This window comes from Scomber scombrus, chromosome 14 (assembly GCF_963691925.1).
Source record: "Scomber scombrus chromosome 14, fScoSco1.1, whole genome shotgun sequence".
NCBI lineage: Eukaryota > Metazoa > Chordata > Actinopteri > Scombriformes > Scombridae > Scomber > Scomber scombrus.
Genome location: NC_084983.1, coordinates 29,272,310 through 29,293,086, shown reverse-complemented (window position 1 = coordinate 29,293,086; position 20,777 = coordinate 29,272,310). Strand labels below are relative to the sequence as shown.

General features: G+C 40.0%; 2 protein-coding genes across 3 annotated transcripts; one reads left to right on the top strand and one right to left on the bottom strand.

The window, feature by feature from the left end:
* Positions 1-284: 284 nt before the first annotated feature.
* Positions 285-7,939, top strand: ccdc90b (coiled-coil domain containing 90B). Of its 2 annotated transcripts, XM_062433365.1 has the most exons (9): positions 285-562; positions 1,157-1,276; positions 2,752-2,855; positions 2,930-3,031; positions 3,119-3,160; positions 4,052-4,123; positions 4,200-4,253; positions 4,433-4,547; positions 7,400-7,939. In XM_062433365.1, the coding sequence occupies exons 1-9, from the start codon at positions 517-519 to the stop codon at positions 7,453-7,455; spliced, it is 711 nt and encodes a 236-aa protein (XP_062289349.1). In that variant the 5' UTR covers positions 285-516; the 3' UTR covers positions 7,456-7,939. The 2 variants fall into 2 exon arrangements, with proteins under 2 accessions (XP_062289349.1, XP_062289350.1); XM_062433366.1 differs by lacking the exon at positions 4,052-4,123.
* A 2,088-nt stretch (positions 7,940-10,027) lies between these two features.
* LOC133993661 (NACHT, LRR and PYD domains-containing protein 12-like) lies at positions 10,028-17,836 on the bottom strand (the record flags this gene model as incomplete). The annotated part of the gene is given in 9 exon segments (XM_062432655.1): positions 10,028-10,984; positions 13,038-13,084; positions 13,505-13,678; positions 14,615-14,788; positions 15,515-15,688; positions 16,119-16,286; positions 16,494-16,694; positions 16,784-17,811; positions 17,813-17,836. Coding segments are annotated over 9 exon segments (2,631 nt in total), but the record flags the coding sequence as incomplete, so codon positions are not given.
* Between the last annotated feature and the right edge of the window lie 2,941 nt (positions 17,837-20,777).

Sequence of the window (20,777 nt, the reverse complement as noted above, 5' to 3'; positions counted from 1 at the left end):
GTAATACTGCATACTACATCACTCATAATACTGCACTACTTTTACTGTAATACTGCATACTACATCATCATAATACTGCAGAACTTTACTGTAATACTGCATACTACATCACTATAATACTGCAGTACTTTTACTGTAATACTGCATACTACATCACTCATAATACTGCAGTACTTTTACTGTAATACTGCATACTACATCACTCATAATACTGCAGTACTTTTACTGTAATACTGCAGTACGTTTACTGTAATACTGCAGTACTTTGACTGTAATACTGCAGTAGTAATGGTATTACTGCTGACTGTAATGATGCATTCAGGACTTCTCGTAAATGTCCTACAGTCCGTGAAGGCAGCAGGTGTGTGTGCTGACAGTATCCGGTGTGTGAGTGTGTTTCGGTGTGTGTGTGTGTGAGCAGACAGCAGCTGAGGAGCAGCTGGACTTTGTTTCTGAAACTTTTATGTTTAGTTCAACTTTTCTGTGACTTATAAAGACGTGAGAGCAGCTTCCGGTATGAACGCGCTGCTGCGGCGCTGCCAGCGGCTCCGTACCTGGACAGGTGAGTCAGTTTCCTCCTTTACTACCTTTAACACGACCTCTGAAGTAACCCCACTGACCGCAGGGCATGCTGGGTCAGCCATGACGTCAGTCACCTGATTAAACTCCCCATTTACCAGTCTGTTGTCATGGTGACTTCTGACTGACTTATACACGCTTATACATGTTTACTACACACTTATACACACTTATACATGTTTACTACACACTTATACACACTTATACACACTTATACATACTTATAAATACTTACACATTAACACGTTCTATCATCAGCAGAGCAGACGTCACACTGAGCCTGACTGCATCCTGATAGACAGTAAAGAGCCACATTAGCTTTCCTGTTAAAGTCTCCTTATCTAACGTACAGCAGAGGATAAATGATTAAAGGAATGAGACAGAAAAAAATCAGACTGATAGGATTAAGTTCAAGTTTCAAAACAGACTGTAATAAGTAGATTAATGTGTGTGTGTGTGTGTGTGTGTGTGTGTGTGTGTGTGTGTGTGTGTGTGTGTGTGTGTGTGTGTGTGTGTGTGTGTGTGTGTGTGTGTGTGTGTGTGTGTCTGTGTGTGTGTGTGTGTGTGTGTGTGACAGATTTCCATGTAGGAGCCGCTACATCGACATTTGATGTGAGGAAAGTGGAATTAACTCCTCTGGAGCAGCGAAAGCTCACCTTCGACTCTCACGCCATGGTGACGGAGCTGGAGATCAGCGGTGAGGAGACAACACGGTCCGAGTAGGAAACACACACACCAGCACTCAGACGCTGTTAAAAGTCTGCAGAAGTTGACTAAATGAAAATAACTGGTTATAATTAGGGATGCTCGATATTGACTTTTCTGCCGATATTCCGATATCGTCCAACTCTTAATTTCCGATACCGATATCACCCGATACCGATATTTGCAGGCTTTTTACACCAAAACTATTTCTCCTACTGTTGAATTAACACATTATGCCTTATTTTATTGTGATGACCCACTGGATGCAAACATAAATGCAACATGGCTTTCCACATGTAAACACTGTCTGTGCAAAATAAGAGAACAACTTCAACTTAAGTTATGGAAAAAAGTGCCAATATGGCACTGCCATATTTATTATGCTGCTTTGCAGTCATTTACTATCCGTAGGGAACACTTGGAAATATTTCCAAACCACAGACATGAGCCCCGTTTCTGGAGGCGGGACCTTTTATAGGAACGTCCTCTCACTCGGTCCTCTCAGCTGTTGTGTCTCCAGCAGAGTAGGACCCAGATAGGATCCAGATACGACCCAGATAGGACCCAGATAGGAACCAGATAGGACCCAGATAGGACCCAGATAGGACCCAGGTAGGACCCACCGGACTCTGACGGTGACGTCACAGAGGCGACTCGCTGAAAGCATAACAGAGAAATTGACAACGAGGAAGTAAACCTTCTGTCTGTGTGTTCGTGTACATGGCGGTGGACGCTATGAACTTGTTAGCCACGGTTAAAGACCCACGAGTCTAGCGTATTGTTGTTGTTAAACGTCATCAAGCGCGAGCCGGTAAACGTCCCATGCTGTGTTCATGCAGGCTCGGAAACGCTGAAGTGTACAGAACAAATATCGGTTATAAAAACCCTATACCGATATTTCCCGATATTACATTTTTAAGTGAATATCGGCCGATAATATCGGACATCCCTAGTTATAATATTTGATGCCTGACAATGAGAAGAAACAAAAGAGGAGGGGACCCTGTTGAACCCTGCGGTACTCCACTGGTCCAGAGACAGATATCTGAAATAATATAATTCATATTTCATATAATAATCTGATGAGTGTTAAACTGATGAGCAAGAATAAATAGATATGACATTATCATACCTCCACTATGATACATACATGAATCAGTTATTGGTTTAAAACAGCTGTGAATCAGAAGGAATCATCACTGTGTAAGTAATATATTAAATGTTCGTAGTTTGTTGTTTTCTTTTTATATTTATATATATATTCTTAAATAGATGCACAATATGACCGGCGATGTGATCTTAAAGGGTTAAAATCTGGACTTAAATTCAGGCAGCAGTTAATTTAAATATTGAACTTTAGTTAGAAAGCCTGCGAACGTTCATGTTTAATTAAAATCAGACTGTGATCATATGTAATAAAAAAACTAGGAAATGCTGTAAAATTTTAAATGTTTTTATTTTTTGCAGGTTTTACGAAGCGTCAGGCGGAGATCATCGTGTCGGCTCTGGTTACCCTGGCGACGGCGAACATGGACATCGTTTATAAAGACATGGTGACTAAATCCCACCAGGTGAGTACTGTGAGCTGCAGCTGTGTGTTTGTTTATAATGTGAACCTGAGTTTACCGGAGTGTCTCTGTGTCAGGAAATCGCTCTGCTGCAGATCATGGCTCACCTGGACTCCATCAGGAAGGACATGGTGATCCTGGAGAAGAGCGAGTTCGCCAACCTTCGCTCTGAGAACACGGTACGATGATGCATCTGTTTTTAATCACATTCAGTCACACAGAGATCAATACTGTGGGTTCTGTTTTAACTCTTTCTGCTTGTGTAGAAAATGAAGAGAGAACTGCAGCAGCTTCAAAACAGAATGACGGTGAGTCCGTTTATTATACAGGACAATGATGTTTCTATGTGTCCATGAGGTTTAGTTTAAATTTAAACTAAACTAAATTTAAATTTCTGCTTTTAATCCATTTAGAGAGAATATATTAGAGGATTATGGCAAAAATGTCTAAGTGGTGTAACCATAAAAACTTTGTACCAAATAATTCAACTTGCTTAAAAACAGTAAATAGTCAATAAAACACCATATCAACTAGTTTGGCATGATCTTACATTATAACTTTATATTAAATAAAGGTAATGGAATATAATTGTTCTAAATATTACATTTACTCTGGTAACCATGGAGACCAGGAAACATACATGTTTTAAATGAAGTCATTATTAGTATAAGTCCACTTAAATACACTGTAGGTGATAAAATATGTAATATTTATCATTCTTTTGTGGTTACACCATTTGACATTTTCAGGAGCATTCAGTCTTACTTTTGGTAAAAAATGGTGCAAATATCATTTCAAATGATATAAAACCAACAAAATACTAAATGTACATTTTAACAAACCTGATGCTGCTTTTAAATCTAGTTTAACTGATTTATGAATTCATCATCTAACCAACACTGATTTGTTACTTTACATAGTCACTATTACATATTTGCCTTCAGTAGTATTAAGTCTGTTCAACCAAAACATGACGAGTGAGCATATTTACTGCTCTCAGTATGTTAGAATAGATTTGAAGCTTCTTCTTCTCATTTTAGAGCTCTAAATGGTTTTTGGGGACGACATCACAAACTCTCAGATCATCTACTGCTGAGTTTTTAAGGCAGTCGGCTGGAGATTAAACCTGTTTTATAGAAACTGTGAATATAAACCAACAGCTAAGCTTCACTGATGAATTTGTGCATTTTGTGGTTCAGGAGGAGAGTCTGAAAGTCCGAGCAGAAACTAAACTGGACATCAACCTGGAGCGCAGCAGGACGTCGGACATCGTGAGTGTTTTAATACAGTCTGATTATAATCATGTTTCTGCTCTGAGCTTCGCTGATTTTTGTGTTTTTCTGTCAGTTTACTGATCAGGAGAAGAAGCTGATGGAGGCGAGCACAGAGTTTCATCACAAGGTAAATATATTGGCGCTGTTTGTCGTTTTGTGGCGTCGCCTCAGATTTAGTTCTGATTCAAACTGTTTAATTAACGTCGTTAACTTTACAAAGTGACGAGCAGTGTGAGGTATGATTGGTTGTTTTGGATGACATCACTTGACTGGTTGATGACATCACTGCGTGTTTCCTGTGGACAGAAAGCCGACCTGGAAAACGACAACATGGAGATCAACAAGAAGATCGACCTGCAGGTGGCGTCGCTCAAAACTGTCCTCGAGTCGCACAAACTGGAGACGATTCGCTACGTCGCAGGTTAGACAACAACAACCCTCCTTAACCCTCCTGTTGTCCTCGAGTCAAGGAAGGAAGGGAGGAAGAAGGAAGGATGGGAGGAAAAAGGAAGGGAAGGAGGGAGGAAGGAAGGGAGGAAAGGAAAGAAGGAAGGGAGGAAGGAAGGGAGGAAAGAAGGAAGGAAGGAAGGGAGGAAGGAAGGTAGGAGGGAGGGAGGGAGGGAGGGAGGGAGGAAAGACGGAAGGAAGGAAGGGAGGAAGGAAGGAGGGAGGCAGAAAGGAAGAGGAAGGAAGGAAGGAAAGAAGGACAGAGGAAAGAAGGAATGGGGGAAGGTAGGGGGGAGGAAAGAAAGAGAGAAGGGAGGGAGGAAAGGAGGAAGGAAGGAAGGAGGGAGGGAGGGAGGAAAGAAGGAAGGAGGGAGGGAGGGAGGGAGGGAGAAAGGAAAAGAGGAAGGGAGGAAAGAAATAGAGAAGGAGGAAGGAAGGACAGACAGACGGAAGGAAGAAACAGTCAAAACAGACAGGGTCAATTTGATCAGTTGCTTTTCTTATATGAAAGATGTTATACAAATAAAGTTATAGTCATTATTATCATTATTAGGGCCCAAGCACTACAGTGCGAAGGCCCTATTGTAATCGTAGAGATTATTATTATAGAAAACAAACGCTTTTTTGACAGCCTAAACGTGCCCCAAAACTCACCAAAACTTGCAATCATGTCCGACCCGGCGAAAAATTTGATATTTTAAGGATCGCGAAAATGGGCGAGAAAAAATTGCTCACTAGCGCCCCCTAGAAAATTAAAAAAATCGAGCCCCTCGACTCAGATTGACGTACACGAACGAAATTCGGTACACATATGTAACGTGTAAAGACGCACTAAAAAGTCTCTTGAACCCATATCCTCACTAGGCAAAATGGCTCAATAGCGCCCCCTAGAAAATTAAAACATTGAGCCCCTCGACACAGATTGACATAGACAAACGAAAATCGGTACACATATGTATCGTGTAAAGACGGACTAAAATGTCTCTTGGACCCATACCCTCACTCCAACGGGAAGTCGGCCATTTTGAATTAAACGTGCCAATTTCGTGCCATTTTGGTGTTTTCCACGCGTCGTATTTTAACGAACTTGTCCTAGGGATTTTATCCGACCGACTTCAAATTCACTCAGAAACATCTTGAGACATTGGAGATGAAAAGTTATCAAAAGCTTTCTGATTAGGGATTCGGTTGCTTCGTGGTGATGTGAGGAATTTTGCCTTTCGCAATTTAACAGGAACTGCTGGCCGAATGGGGGTACTGCTTATCGTGCTGAAAAAACAAACGCCATCTTGACAGCCTAAACGTGCCCCAAATCTCACGAAAATTTGCACGCACATCGGACCCGGCGGTAAATTTGATATTTTATGGTTCGCCAAAATGGCCGTCGCAAAATGGCACAATAGCGCCCCCTAACGAATATAAAAATGTGAAAGATTTACGTACATGAACGAAATTTGGTATATATATGTATCATGTCCAGACGAACAAAAAAGTATGGGGCGCCCATGACGTCACTCCAACAGGAAGTCGGCCATTTTGAAAAATATGTGCGATTTTAGCGATTTCCACGCCCCGTACGTTAACGAACTTGTCCTAGGGATTTTATCCGACCGACTTCAAATTCACTCAGAAACATCTTGAGACATTGGAGATGAAAAGTTATCAAAACCTATCTGATTAGGGATTCGGTTTGGGCGTGGCAGCGCCGACAATTTCCTTCGCCATTTGATCCTTCGCCAAAAAGCAGGAAGTCCTTATAACTCCTACAGACATCGTCCGATCTACACCAAATTAATCACGCATGTAGAAGGTCCCACCCTGAACACGTATATGTATCAATACTGTGTTAGCTCCATAGCGCCAACTACTGGATACAATAGCGCACCCTAGAAAATCAAAAAAAAATTGAGCCCCTCAACTCAGATTGACATAGATAAACGAAATTCGGTACACATATGTATCATGTAAAGACGCACAAAAAAGTCTCTTGGACCCATAGCCTCACCCCAACAGGAAGTCGGCCATTTTGAAAAATATGTGCGATTTGGGCGATTTCCACGCCTCATATTTGAACGAACGAACTCCTAGAGATTTAATCTGACCGACTTCAAATTCACTCAGAAACATCTTCAGACATTGGAGATGAAAAGTTATCAAAATCTTTTTGATTACTGCTTTGGTTGCTTCGTGGCGATGTGAGGAATTTTTCCGTTTCGCCATTTAACAGGAACCGCTGGCCAAATGGGGGTACTGCACCCCGTAGAAGATTAAGGAAATTGAGCCCTTCCCTCCAGAGTGACGTAGACAAACGAAATTCGGCACACATATGTATCGTCTAAAGACGCACAAAATAGTCTCTTGGACCCATACCCTCACTCCAACAGGAAGTCGGCCATGTTGAATCGAATTTGCGATATTGCCGCTGTTTGTTTCCATTTGCCCTGGAAGATGCGTCGCGCCAAGTCTCGCTCATTAGTGGCGTGGCGAGGGAGCTTGGGCCCGGTCATCGCTGCTCGCAGCTTTAATTATTATTATTATTATTATTATTATTATTATTATTATTATTATTATTATTATTATTATTATTATCATTATTATTATTATTATTATCATTATTATTATTATTATTATTATTATTATTATTATTATTATTATCATTATTATTATCATTATTAATATTATTAATATTATTATTATTATTATTATTATTATTATTATTATTATTATTATACATTCTTATTAAACAGCTGGTTTAAAAGACCCAGATGTTCTTTGACACATCAATCACTACAGTTAATAATCAGTTTTCTTTCTTTCCTTCTGCAGCGACGTTGTTCTCGTGCCTCGCCATCGCTCTCGGAGTCTACCGGCTGTGGAAGTGAAGGAGCCGCATCACTCCGCTCGTCTTCATCCTCCACACAAAGTAGTTCCTTTAAAATCTGTTAAAACATCGTTTATAACGCTGCTGCTGTTTTCAAAGTGTTTGAATATAAAAACTGAAATAATGAAGTAAAAGTAGTTCAAAGTATCTGCAAGTAAAGATGTTAAATTCCTTTAATTAAAAGGATTTAATGGACTTTCAGGAATGTGTTTAACTCGAACACATTTCTGTGTAAAATGATTTTATGAACTTTTGTGTTTGATTTAAATCTTCAGACGGAAACTTTTAAGTTTACTGACAACAGAAAGTTTGACAGAATAGTTTTTAACTTTTGTTTGTTTTTACATTTTCTAGAATTATGTCTTTTTTAAAGTTTTTTAAGTCAAAAGAAAAATCGCGTGCAGTTTTATGAAGATTTTAAGAAAATATGAAACATGTTCAGAGTTGTTGAAATGTTTGAAAAAGAAAACTGAGTAGAAATCTATAAAAAAACTTTTCATGAAACATTTTAGTTTGTTTTATTGCTCAAACTTTGTCAAAAAAATTATGAATTTTAAAACAGATTTTCACGTTGCTTTTGTCCTTTAGTTTTAAGTATTATAGTGATGTAGTATGCAGTATTACAGTAAAAGTACTGCAGTATTATAGTGATGTAGTATGCAGTATTACAGTAAAAGTACTGCAGTATTATGAGTGATGTAGTATGCAGTATTACAGTAAAAGTACTGCAGTATTATAGTGATGTAGTATGCAGTATTACAGTAAAAGTACTGCAGTATTATAGTGATGTAGTATGCAGTATTACAGTAAAGTACTGCAGTATTATGAGTGATGTAGTATGCAGTATTACAGTAAAAGTGCTGCAGTATTATGAGTGATGTAGTATGCAGTATTACAGTAAAGTACTGCAGTATTATGAGTGATGTAGTATGCAGTATTACAGTAAAGTACTGCAGTATTATGAGTGATGTAGTATGCAGTATTACAGTAAAAGTGCTGCAGTATTATGAGTGATGTAGTATGCAGTATTACAGTAAAGTACTGCAGTATTATGAGTGATGTAGTATGCAGTATTACAGTAAAAGTGCTGCAGTATTATGAGTGATGTAGTATGCAGTATTACAGTAAAGTACTGCAGTATTATGAGTGATGTAGTATGCAGTATTACAGTAAAGTACTGCAGTATTATGAGTGATGTAGTATGCAGTATTACAGTAAAGTACTGCAGTATTATGAGTGATGTAGTATGCAGTATTACAGTAAAGTACTGCAGTATTATGAGTGATGTAGTATGCAGTATTACAGTAAAAGTGCTGCAGTATTATGAGTGATGTAGTATGCAGTATTACAGTAAAGTACTGCAGTATTATGAGTGATGTAGTATGCAGTATTACAGTAAAGTACTGCAGTATTATGAGTGATGTAGTATGCAGTATTACAGTAAAAGTACTGCAGTATTATAGTGATGTAGTATGCAGTATTACAGTAAAAGTACTGCAGTATTATGAGTGATGTAGTATGCAGTATTACAGTAAAGTACTGCAGTATTATAGTGATGTAGTATGCAGTATTACAGTAAAGTACTGCAGTATTATGAGTGATGTAGTATGCAGTATTACAGTAAAAGTACTGCAGTATTATAGTGATGTAGTATGCAGTATTACAGTAAAAGTACTGCAGTATTATGAGTGATGTAGTATGCAGTATTACAGTAAAGTACTGCAGTATTATAGTGATGTAGTATGCAGTATTACAGTAAAAGTACTGCAGTATTATAGTGATGTAGTATGCAGTATTACAGTAAAAGTGCTGCAGTATTATGAGTGATGTAGTATGCAGTATTACAGTAAAGTACTGCAGTATTATAGTGATGTAGTATGTAGTATTACAGTAAAAGTACTGCAGTATTATGAGTGATGTAGTATGCAGTATTACAGTAAAAGTACTGCAGTATTATAGTGATGTAGTATGCAGTATTACAGTAAAAGTACTGCAGTATTATGAGTGATGTAGTATGCAGTATTACAGTAAAAGTACTGCAGTATTATAGTGATGTAGTATGCAGTATTACAGTAAAAGTACTGCAGTATTATAGTGATGTAGTATGCAGTATTACAGTAAAAGTACTGCAGTATTATAGTGATGTAGTATGCAGTATTACAGTAAAAGTACTGCAGTATTATGAGCGATGTAGTATGCAGTATTACAGTAAAAGTACTGCAGTATTATAGTGATGTAGTATGTAGTATTACAGTAAAAGTACTGCAGTATTATGAGCGATGTAGTATGCAGTATTACAGTAAAAGTACTACAGTATTATGAGCGATGTAGTATGCAGTATTACAGTAAAAGTACTACAGTATTATGAGCGATGTAGTATGCAGTATTACAGTAAAAGTACTGCAGTATTATGAGTGATGTAGTATGCAGTATTACAGTAAAAGTACTACAGTATTATGAGCGATGTAGTATGCAGTATTACAGTAAAAGTACTGCAGTATTATGAGGATTATTTCACTGAGGCTTCACTTCCTCATAAATGTGTTTTTATTGTTTTTCTTTATTGTAAACCAGTAAAGTACAGATGACCAGTATAATGTACAGATATATGTTCCAGTAGCTTTATATTGTTCCCACCCGTGGTGTTAGAACAGAGAAACAGAACAACAACAAAAAACCCAAATATAAAAAATATAACAGGGAGATAAATGTACAAGATGCCAACCTCAAAGGAAAAATATATGCAATAAAAATCAAATGTGGTCCAAAGAGGTCAGATTATTTAAATAGGAGATAATGATCACCTTTTCTAGTGTTAAAAAAGACGTAAGATCAGAAAAACCAGGATGTAAATGTGTTGTATTTAAAAGCACAGAGAGACTCTCCCTCCTACAGACGACACAGAGAGACTGAGGAAGCAGGACCCAACGGTAACATTGGCCAATACCTCAACCATAACCCAAACTCAAACACAGACCAAAACCCAAACCCAAACCCAGCATACAGAGGTTCAGTGAATGTGGTGTTGAAGGTGTGGAGGTGGATCAGTGAGTCAGAGGAGACTCTGTAGAAGGACAGAGTGCCAGCAGGACAGTCCACATACACTGCTACTCTGTTAGAGACAGAGGAGGAGGAGGAGGAGGAGGAGGAGGAGGAGGAGGAGGAGGAGGAGGAGGAGGAGGAGATGGGTGTGTGTCTGTTATTGTGCCAGACAGAATAACGACCATCATCATCAGAGCACCTCAGACTCCAGGACTGATCATTCCTTCCAAACCTACAGTCATCACTGTTTCCTTTCCTGCTGATTCTTCTGTAACTCACTGATATATCAACTCCTTTTCTCCACTCGACCTCCCAGTAACAGCGACCAGTCAGATCATTTCTACACAGCAGCTGATACCAGGAGTCAAATCTGTCTGGATGATCAGGATATGACTGAACCTCCATCACATTTGTCACCTTCCTGCTGTTATCAGACAGTTTGATCCTTCTGTGCATTGTGTTTGGATCCAGTTCCAGTTCACAGGCATCTGATGGAGAGAACGAGACACAATACAGCTGCAGTTTATCATCTGTTGATTTATGAACAACTTTACTGAAACCATTGAAACTTAAAGCGTCTCCATGACGACTGTGTTGGCCTCATACCAGCAGACAGAAGCAGGTGTGCACACAGTCACACAGCCTGATAACAAAGGCTGCATCTCAACTCTCTTATTTCATATTTCCTCCTCCATCCTGGCCTGAACAGGAAGTTGTTCTGCTCCATTTAACGTTCGTCCCAAGTCTTTCTACAGTATTTCTGCTCTGAGGAAACGTGAGAGCAGCCTTCACTCAAGTCTTTTAGCGGCTCACACGCCTCCTTATTTATTGATAAGCTGCTGCAGCTGATCACACTGATCTGATACATCACAACATCTCTGCAGTTTCATACTGAAGTGGAGACACATTACACATTCAACTCAAGTCAGTCATGTAGGAGCCGCTTTGAAGGTTATTTATTTTATTTCTGTTTACAGGATATATTGATTATTTAGGATGAATTATTGATTAAAAACAATGAATTGTATTTGTAGCAGTAAGAGCGTCCTCCTCCCTCCTCAGGTGGTGAGGGCGGGGCTTAACCTTTAGGTTTTGAAGGCTGATGTAAGATGGAAGCAGTGATACTGTTATTGAACGCAGCATCATCAGATCAATGGACTCATAAGAAACGTCATATTTTACTTTAGGTTTTTGTTTTTCATGTTTTGACAGTAAATGAATCTGAGAACAACACTGCTCACTGGATCTGCTGTGGCTGCGCGTCAGACACACTGCTCACTCCACCTTGGTAAAAGATCAACAGGAGTTAAAGGACAGACTCATCTGGAGGTTTTTTGGCCACTAAAAATCATATTTACATTTCATTTCTTTTCTGATTCAATGAAAGAAATTCATATTCAAATGTTACAGATTACTATCTCTGCAATGAATGTATTCACTATGTTAGACCTGATGTTTCCTCTTTATGTTCCTTCTGCTGAAAGGAAGTTGAATCTTTTTCTCATTTGTTTTATGTTTTTATCATAAGTGGGAGACTCATAAAGTTTTGCTTCCTATTACAGAGAGTCTGCTCTTATTTTTGAATGGAGAGTCTAACAACAGTGAGGTTGATCACTTGATCAAATTGCTGCGTCTTTTATGCAAACATCATATTCACTAATTCAGATTTCTTCATTTTCCTCCAAACAAAAACTAGTTTGATGTTATTTGTACTGTACATTACTGTTAATAAAGTTTTTTAATAACCTGTTGACCTGAACTCTGATGATGTCACACACACACACACACACACACACACACACACACACACACACACACACACACACACACACACACAAACACACAAACACACACACACACACACTCTATTGATGTCTCCTGTGATTGGTTGTTGATGACTGTTTGGACCTCAGGGTGGCAACACCTAGTTATTCATTCATATTCATGTGTTTATTGATTTTTATTGATTATCTTTGTTAACTATTACTTATTGCTGAAAATCAAACCTGCTCCCACTGAGTCCCAACAACTGAGACATCACTGAGGAAGACCATGAGATGTGACTGAAAGCTTTGGACATACAGAGTAAGTGAACCTTTAAGAAGTTCAGTCAGAACATGAACAGTCACCATGACAGTGATATTCAGTAATATTCATGTTTTTTCATCAAGTTTGGTGTAAAGTGAAGGTCTTTGCACATCAAGTCTGTTACAAACACATTTTTGTCCAAATGCTCCAAACAGCTGAAGTCAGTATGAATGAATGAACTTTATCTGCAGGAGAGACATGAGGGACATTTTGGAGCAGGTAGCGCCACCATGTGGACATTTATAAAACATTTCTCTTTTAACTCCTGAACTGTGACGAACAGAAGGAAATTTTTGCTTCATGGATTCATTGGTTCAAGATAAATGTCAGTTTAGGCCACGCCCATTTCTGCCAAAACACATTTTCCATCATTTTGAACTTTTTTCACTTCTTTTACATATTTCATCCAGTTTTTATCAAAGTTCAAATGAATAAAACTGAAAACACACTCACACTTCCTCAGACCAGGTTTCAGTCTCTGCTGTCCACCATGGTCCATCCTGGAGGAAAAGACAAAGACACAATCAGCTTCATACACCTTCACTCATATCCACCATTAAACATGAACCACAGTCCCTCAGTTAGTCAGAGTTAGAGTGTCTGTCCATCTGTCCATACCTGAGTGTCCACCTGTCTGTCCATACCTGAGAGTGTCCATCTGTCCATACCTGAGAGTGTCCACCTGATTGTCCATACCTGAGAGTGTCCACCTGATTGTCCATACCTGAGAGTGTCCACCTGATTGTCCATACCTGAGAGTGTTCATCTGTCTGTCCGTACCTGAGAGTGTCCACCTGTCTGTCCATACCTGAGAGTGTCCACCTGTCTGTCCATACTTGAGAGTGTCCACCTGTCTGTCCATACCTGAGAGTGTCCACCTCTATGTCCATACCTGAGAATGTCCACCTGTCTGTCCATACCTGAGAGTGTCCAGTCTCCAGTGTGGATCCTCCAGTCCAGCAGACAGTAACTTCTCTCCTGAGTCTCCTGGATGATTGTAGCTCAGGTCCAGCTCTCTCAGATGGGAGGGGTTGGAGCTCAGAGCTGAGGCCAGAGAAGCACAGCCTTCCTCTGTGATCAGACATCCTGACAGACTGAACACACACAACAGTCCATCTAATGAGTTTAAAAACATTCTCAACTCAGTCAACAGGATTTTGTCCTTCAGGCCTTCATGTTCACACTCAGCGCCCCCTGCTGTATGTTGGTGTCATGCAAATACATTTTAGTTTAGTAGAAGCAGAGAAACCACATGTTGCTGCTGGAGGCTGAAACTGCTGAAGCTCAGAGTTTAATCTGATGCCATTCTGTTTTTACTTTGTTAGAAGAAATTTCTTTAAGTTAAATATTGTTTAGAGTGGGACAGGATCTGCAGACAGCAGTGGTCAGTGACGAACTGTCCTTCCTGGAGGGAATTCAGCTGGAAGAATGTGACTCAATTCTTTCGTACTCCGGCGCAAAAGCCCAACTACTCAAATCAGACTGCCTGCTCGAGGTCTTGTGGAAAGTTTATTTAAAAACCTGTATGTGAATATGTGTTTATACATATATCCGTATACAGTCTGAGCTGTTAGGATAAATGAGGGTTTGGGTACATGTATCTATGTATGTATAGTGTGTTTATGTTGATTCTGCTGTCTCATCTAACACTCAGATCCTCCCAATGTTATTTGTTTTGTGCCCGGTTGCGCATGTACATTGTTTTGTTTACTGAAAGTAAAATGAATAAAAAGTAAATTACAATAAAAAGAAAAGTTACATTTTGTGTGACAACATTTTCTAAAGACTTTGAGAAGATTTAATAGAAGATTACTGATGTTTTATGTTACAGTATGCACATTGATTCTTCATTGAAGATTAAATGACAGAAACATATATTCTGACTCACATGTTTACTGTATACTTGATATTATAACACATCGGCTCAGTCAGAAGTTTCAGGAAATATTTTTAGTATAAGAACTCTTCATGTAAACTAGAAACCTGGGAAAACAAAATATTACTTCATATACATAATCAGAAAAAATAACCTGAGAGTTCCCAGTGTACAGTGTGGACTCTCCAGTCCAGCAGAAAGCTGCTTCACTCCTGAATCCTGCAGGTTGTTGTTACTCAGGTCCAGATCTCTCAGACTAGAGGACTGGGAGCTGAGAACTGAGGACAGAGCTGCACAGCTTCTCTCTGAGAGGTTACAGTCACTCAGCCTGGAGATATAAACAACCAAAACAGGCAATAGGTTACTCATATTAATACATTTTTAAAATAAAAAAAAAGATGGCATAGTATCTAAATAATAAATAACACCAACTATCTGAGTACTCACAGAGCTTTTCTGGAGGCTTTGACCATTGGCAGCAGCCTCAGAAGAACCGCCTCTGAAGCAGAGTATTTCTTCAGGTCAAACACGTCCAGATCTTTTTCTGATGGCAGTAGGAGAGTTTCCAGTGTACAGTGTGGACTCTCCAGTGCAGAACACAGCTGCTTCACTCCTGAATCCGGAAGGTCGTTGTTCCTCAGGTCCAGATCTCTCAGACTAGAGGACTGGGAGCTGAGAACTGAGGACAGAGCTGCACAGCTTTCCTCTGAGAGGTTACAGTCAGTCAGTCTGGAGATACAATAATGAACAAGACAATATATAAACTCTGTTAAAAAGCTGATTCTGGACTCTTTGTGATGCTGGATAAAAATGATCTTCTCAACACTACTTTAAATCTTTGTAGTTCTATTCTAAACATATTGGAGACATGAAAGTTAAATGTGACAAAATCAATGATGAACAGACATGTAATGATCTAAATCTCATCATATCTTTCCTGCGAATAATAAAACCCTGTTGGAAAATATCTGTTAATCAGAAATCCTGACATTAGAGAAGCTAGACCTCATAGTTTAGAATAATATATAAAATATAAACTGTTGCATGATCTGACCTGAGAGTTTCCAGTGTACAGTGTGGACTCTCCAGTCCAGCAGCAATCAGATTCACTCCTGAATCCTGCAGGTTGTTGTTACTCAGGTCCAGATCTCTCAGACTAGAGGACTGGGAGCTGAGAACTGAGGACAGAGCTGCACAGCTTCTCTCTGAGAGGTTACAGTCAGTCAGTCTGGAGATACAATAATGAACAAGACAATAAATAAACGTTGTTAAAAAGCTGATTCTGGACTATTTGTGATGCTGATAAAAATGATCTTCTCAGCACTACTTTAAACCTTTCTTGTTTTATTCTAAACATATTGGAGACATGACAGTTAAATATGACAGAATCAATGAAGAACAGACATGTAATGATCTAAATCCCATGATATCAAAGCAAAGATCAGTTTCTCTGTCTCAGCCAGTGATCATGTATGTGTGTCATAAAATATATAAACCTGGATCAAAGAAAGATAAACTGGAAAATTCAAACATTTTCTTTCCTGTGAATAATAAAACCCTGTTGGAAAACATCTGTCAATCAGAAATCCTGACATTAGAGAAGCTGGACCTCATAGTTTAGAAAAATATATCAAATATAAACTGTGTCATGATCTGACCTGAGAGTTCCCAGTGTACAGTGTGGACTCTCCAGTCCAGCAGAAAGCTGCTTCACTCCTGAATCCTGCAGGTTGTTGTTACTCAGGTCCAGATCTCTCAGACTAGAGGACTGGGAGCTGAGAAATGAGGACAGAGCTGCACAGCTTCTCTCTGAGAGGTTACAGTCACTCAGTCTGGAAATATAAAGAAAGAAAAGCAGGCAAAATGTTACTTATTTAAATTACAAAAACAAAATAAAAAAGGCAGCAGAGTATCTAAATAATAATAATAAAGCCAACTATCTGAGTACTTACAGAGCTTTTTTGGAGGCTTTGACCATTGGCAGCAGCCTCAGAAGAACCGCCTCTGAAGCAGAGTATTTCTTCAGGTCAAACACATCCAGATATTTTTCTGATGGCAGTAGGAGAGTTTCCAGTGTACAGTGTGGACTCTCCAGTGCAGCACACAGCTGCTTCACTCCTGAATCCTGCAGGTTGTTGTTCCTCAGATCCAGATCTCTCAGACTAGAGGACTGGGAGCTGAGAACTGAGGACAGAGCTGCACAGCTTCTCTCTGAGAGGTTACAGTCACTCAGCCTGGAGAAGAATCCACGAAAAAGAAAACAATTGTAAATATTACTTGAGCAAAGATTAAACTACAATAATCTGGATCTGTGTGCACATACAGAGCTTTGTTGGAGGCTTTGACCACTGGCAGCAGCCTCAGAAGAGCCTCCTCTGAAGCAGAGTATTTCTTCAGGTCAAACACATCCAGATCTTTTTCTGATGACAGTAAGATGAAGACCAGAGCTGACCACTGGGCAGGAGACAGTTCATCTGTGGAGAGACTTCCTGATCTCAGGGACTGTTGGATCTCCTCCACTAGAGAACGATCATTCAGTTCATTCAGACAGTGGAACAGATTGATGCTTCTCTCTGCAGAAAGATTCTCACTGATCTTCTTCTTGATGTACTCGACTGTTTCCTCATTGGTCAGTGGGCTACTTCCTGTCTGTGTCAGCAGACCTCGTAGTAGAATCTGATTGGACTGCAGTGAAAGACCCAGGAGGAAGCGGAGGAACAAGTCCAGGTGTCCATTTGGACTCTTTAAGGCCTCGTCCACAGCACTCTGGTAGAAACGTGTTGATTTGTCTCTGAACACTTCAGACAACCAAGACCACCAGGATGTTGTTTGTTCTTCTGACTTCTTGACTCCAGACTTGATGAATGTCAGATGGACATGAAGAGCAGCCAGAAACTCCTGAACACTCAGATGGACGAAGCAGAACACCTTGTTCTGGTACAGACCTCTCTCCTCTTTAAAGATCTCTGTGAACACTCCTGAGCACACTGAGGCTTCTCTGATATCGATGCCACACTCTGTCAGGTCTGATTCATAGAAGATCAGGTTGCCTTTCTGCAGCTGCTCAAAAGCCAGTTTTCCCAGAGACTCAATCATCTTCCTGCTCTCTGGACTCCAGTGTGGATCTGTCTCAGCTCCTCCATCATACTTGCTGTTCTTCAGTTTTGACTGAAGCACCAGGAAGTGGATGTACATCTCAGTCAGGGTCTTGGGCAGCTCTCCTCCCTCTCTGCTTTTCAACACATCCTCCAGAACTGTAGCAGTGATCCAGCAGAAGACTGGGATGTGGCACATGATGTGGAGGCTTCGTGATGTCTTGATGTGGGAGATGATGGTGCTGGCCTGCTCCTCATCTCTGAATCTCTTCCTGAAGTACTCCTCCTTCTGTGGGTCAGTGAACCCTCTGACCTCTGTCACCATGCCGACACACTCGGGAGGGATCTGATTGGCTGCTGCAGGTCGTGTGATTATCCAGAGGCTCGCAGAGGGAAGCAGTTTCCCCCTGATGAGGTTTGTCAGCAGCACATCCACTGAGGTAGACTCTGTAACATCAGTCAGGATCTCATTGTTGTGGAAGTCCAGAGGAAGTCGACACTCATCCAGACCGTCAAAGATGAACACAACCTGGAACTCTTCAAACCTGCAGATTCCTGCTTCTTTGGTTTCAGTAAAGAAGTGATGAACAAGTTCCACCAAGCTGTACTTTTTCTCTTTCAGCCCATTCAGCTCTCTGAAAGTGAATGGAAATGTGAAGTGTATGTCCTGGTTGGCTTTGTCTTCAGCCCAGTCCAGAGTGAACTTCTGTGTTAAGACTGTTTTCCCAATCCCAGCCACTCCCTTTGTCATCACTGTTCTGACTGGTTCATCTCTTCCAGGTGAGGCTTTAAAGATGTCTTCTTGTCTGATTGTTGTTTCTGGTCTGTCTGGTTTCCTGGATGCTGTTTCAATCTGTCTGATCTCATGTTCATCATTGACCTCTGCAGTCCCTCCCTCTGTGATGTAGAGTGGTGCGTAGATCTGATTCAGAAGGGTTGGGTTTCCTGCTTTAGCGATCCCTTCAAACAGACACTGGAACTTCTTCTCCAGGTTAGACTTGAGTTTACGTCGACACTTTGCAGTACGAGCTCCTGAATGAACAAACAACAAATGAAATCAGTGAGTGGATCCTACAGAAAGTTAGAAATCTGAACATGTAAGTATGTCTGTGTAGTTTTTCCTCCTCCATCAGTTCTATTCAGCTCATCAGTGGAAAACAAACAGCCTCTGATCTGATGCAGATGTGTGCAGCATATTTACAGCAGAGTTCTAAATATAAACCTCTCCCATGTTGCCTCCATTTCCTCTCCATCATGTTAAATCTCTTAAAATCCTCTTACTGCTCTGCAGACGCTCAGCCAGCTCCTCCTGCTTCATTCTCCTCAGGAAGTGCAGTGTGATCTTCAGAAATGCCTCTCTGTTGCTCCTCCTCTGCTCTTCCTCCTCACCGTCCAACACCTCCTCATCCTCACTCTGACTCTCTAAGCATTCTGGGTAATCTGGACTCAGACCCCTCTGGACTCTCTTCAGCTCGTTCTTCACAAAAGTGACGATATTCTCCTCCAGCAGCTGGAACAGAAAGATAAAGTGAACATTTAATTTAAACTGGTAGAACACAACATGTGATTCATGTGTCAGTCTGAAGGCCTGCTGGTCTAAACAGAGCAGCATGGACACTGTTAGGACCTGAATGTTACTTTAGTATTTCATCTGTGGTTGATGGAGTTAATAGTAAAAGGTGTGTTTGTACATGTACACACCATAAATATGGAGTCCAGCTGTGTTTGATGCTGCTGTGCAGACTGATCACTGGGAACCTCTGAGCTCTGCTGCTGAACTCTGTGGACAAAACATCACGTTTAAGGACATTTAATGACTCAAATCTGCACTCAGCTTATTAAAGATGTTCTGTCATGATGACAAATTGAACTCCTGTAAATGCTGCTCTGATTACTGGATTTCTTACCTTCCATCAGTAGATTGTCCATCTTCAAACCCAATAGGATTACCCCTATGCATTGTTCTGCTGAAATATATTTTACATAAAGGTTACCGTGATGCCATGCTGGCTGTCCAGACCAATGTACTGAGCTTTTTGTTTTGTGTTATCGTGTTCACTGTATCTATAAGAAAAAGAAAACTCAATAAACATACCTGGAAAAAAATGAAAAAGGATGATCCCTAGACCAGTCACTCTTCATGGACACACAGCTGGGTGCAGGAGAGTCTGCTCTCTGCTGCTGCATCCTGATACTAATAAAACAGAGACAAAAGCATGAAGTTAAAACCAAAGAAATGAAGGATTAATCATCAGTTTAAATGTCAGAATTAATAGAAATCTTTCAGAACAGAGTGACTGATGAGTTCATATTGCTGCAGTGATGAAAAGAGGATGGCAGCGACTTGGTCATGAGTCAACAGAAGAAGAAGGAAGTGAGGATGTTCAACAGGAGTTCTATGGCTCAGTAACAATCTGTGCCAACCTCAATAACTAAAGATGGAACTATAAACATCCCAGTTCACCTTCAGATGGATGAACACAGCATCAAGCAGCTTTTACTCTGTACAGACTCTGTTAGAGCAGCTACAAGCTGATCCAAACATCTTTTTAAAGACTGGCCCTGGTGCTTTATGTGTTTTCACAGATGTTGTGGCATCAGCTTCCTCTTTTAGTGTAACGCTGTCATCCATCAAATGTTTAGTATCTTCTTTAAATAATCTTCTGTCCATTTCCCAGTTTAGTGTTTGTTTGTTTCCTCAATGTGATTTCCTGGATTCTTTCCCCCCATTCTGTCTCTCATAGTTGAAGTGTACCTATGATGAAAATTACAGGCATTTCTCATCTTTTAAGTGGGAGAACTCGCACAATTGGTGGCTAACTAAATACTTTTTTGCCCCACTGTATGTCCCAGTTGTCAATTCACATTTAAGACATAATGGTGACCTACCAGGATCTATTTTGTTCATAACATGAGTTATGAATGCTGTCTGTGAAATATTCTTTACTGTAATTCTTTTTTATAGAAACATTTATTAAGAGCTTTTCAATTGGTCCAAGCAACGTTGCATCCTGCGTTGGTGTTAGCTTGATCAAGTGGCGGACTTGAAGATAGGCAAAAAAATATTTTCGTGGAAGTCCAAAAATGTTTATTAGTGCAAAAGACTTCACTTTTAAATTGTTACCTTCCATCAGCAGGTTTTCCTTCTTTAAACTTAATAGGAAGATCCATAGACCAGTCACTCTTCATGGACACACAGCTGGGTTCAGGAGAGTCTGCTCT

Excerpts from the sequence above, each read along its gene's own strand:
- ccdc90b (XM_062433365.1), top strand. The coding sequence starts at position 517 with ATGAACGCGCTGCTGCGGCGCTGCCAGCGGCTCCGTACCTGGACAG. Across the intron at positions 563-1,156 it reads GCGGCTCCGTACCTGGACAG|ATTTCCATGTAGGAGCCGCT; the intron begins GTGAGTCAGTTT and ends TGTGTGTGACAG. Across the intron at positions 3,161-4,051 it reads AGCTTCAAAACAGAATGACG|GAGGAGAGTCTGAAAGTCCG; the intron begins GTGAGTCCGTTT and ends TTTGTGGTTCAG.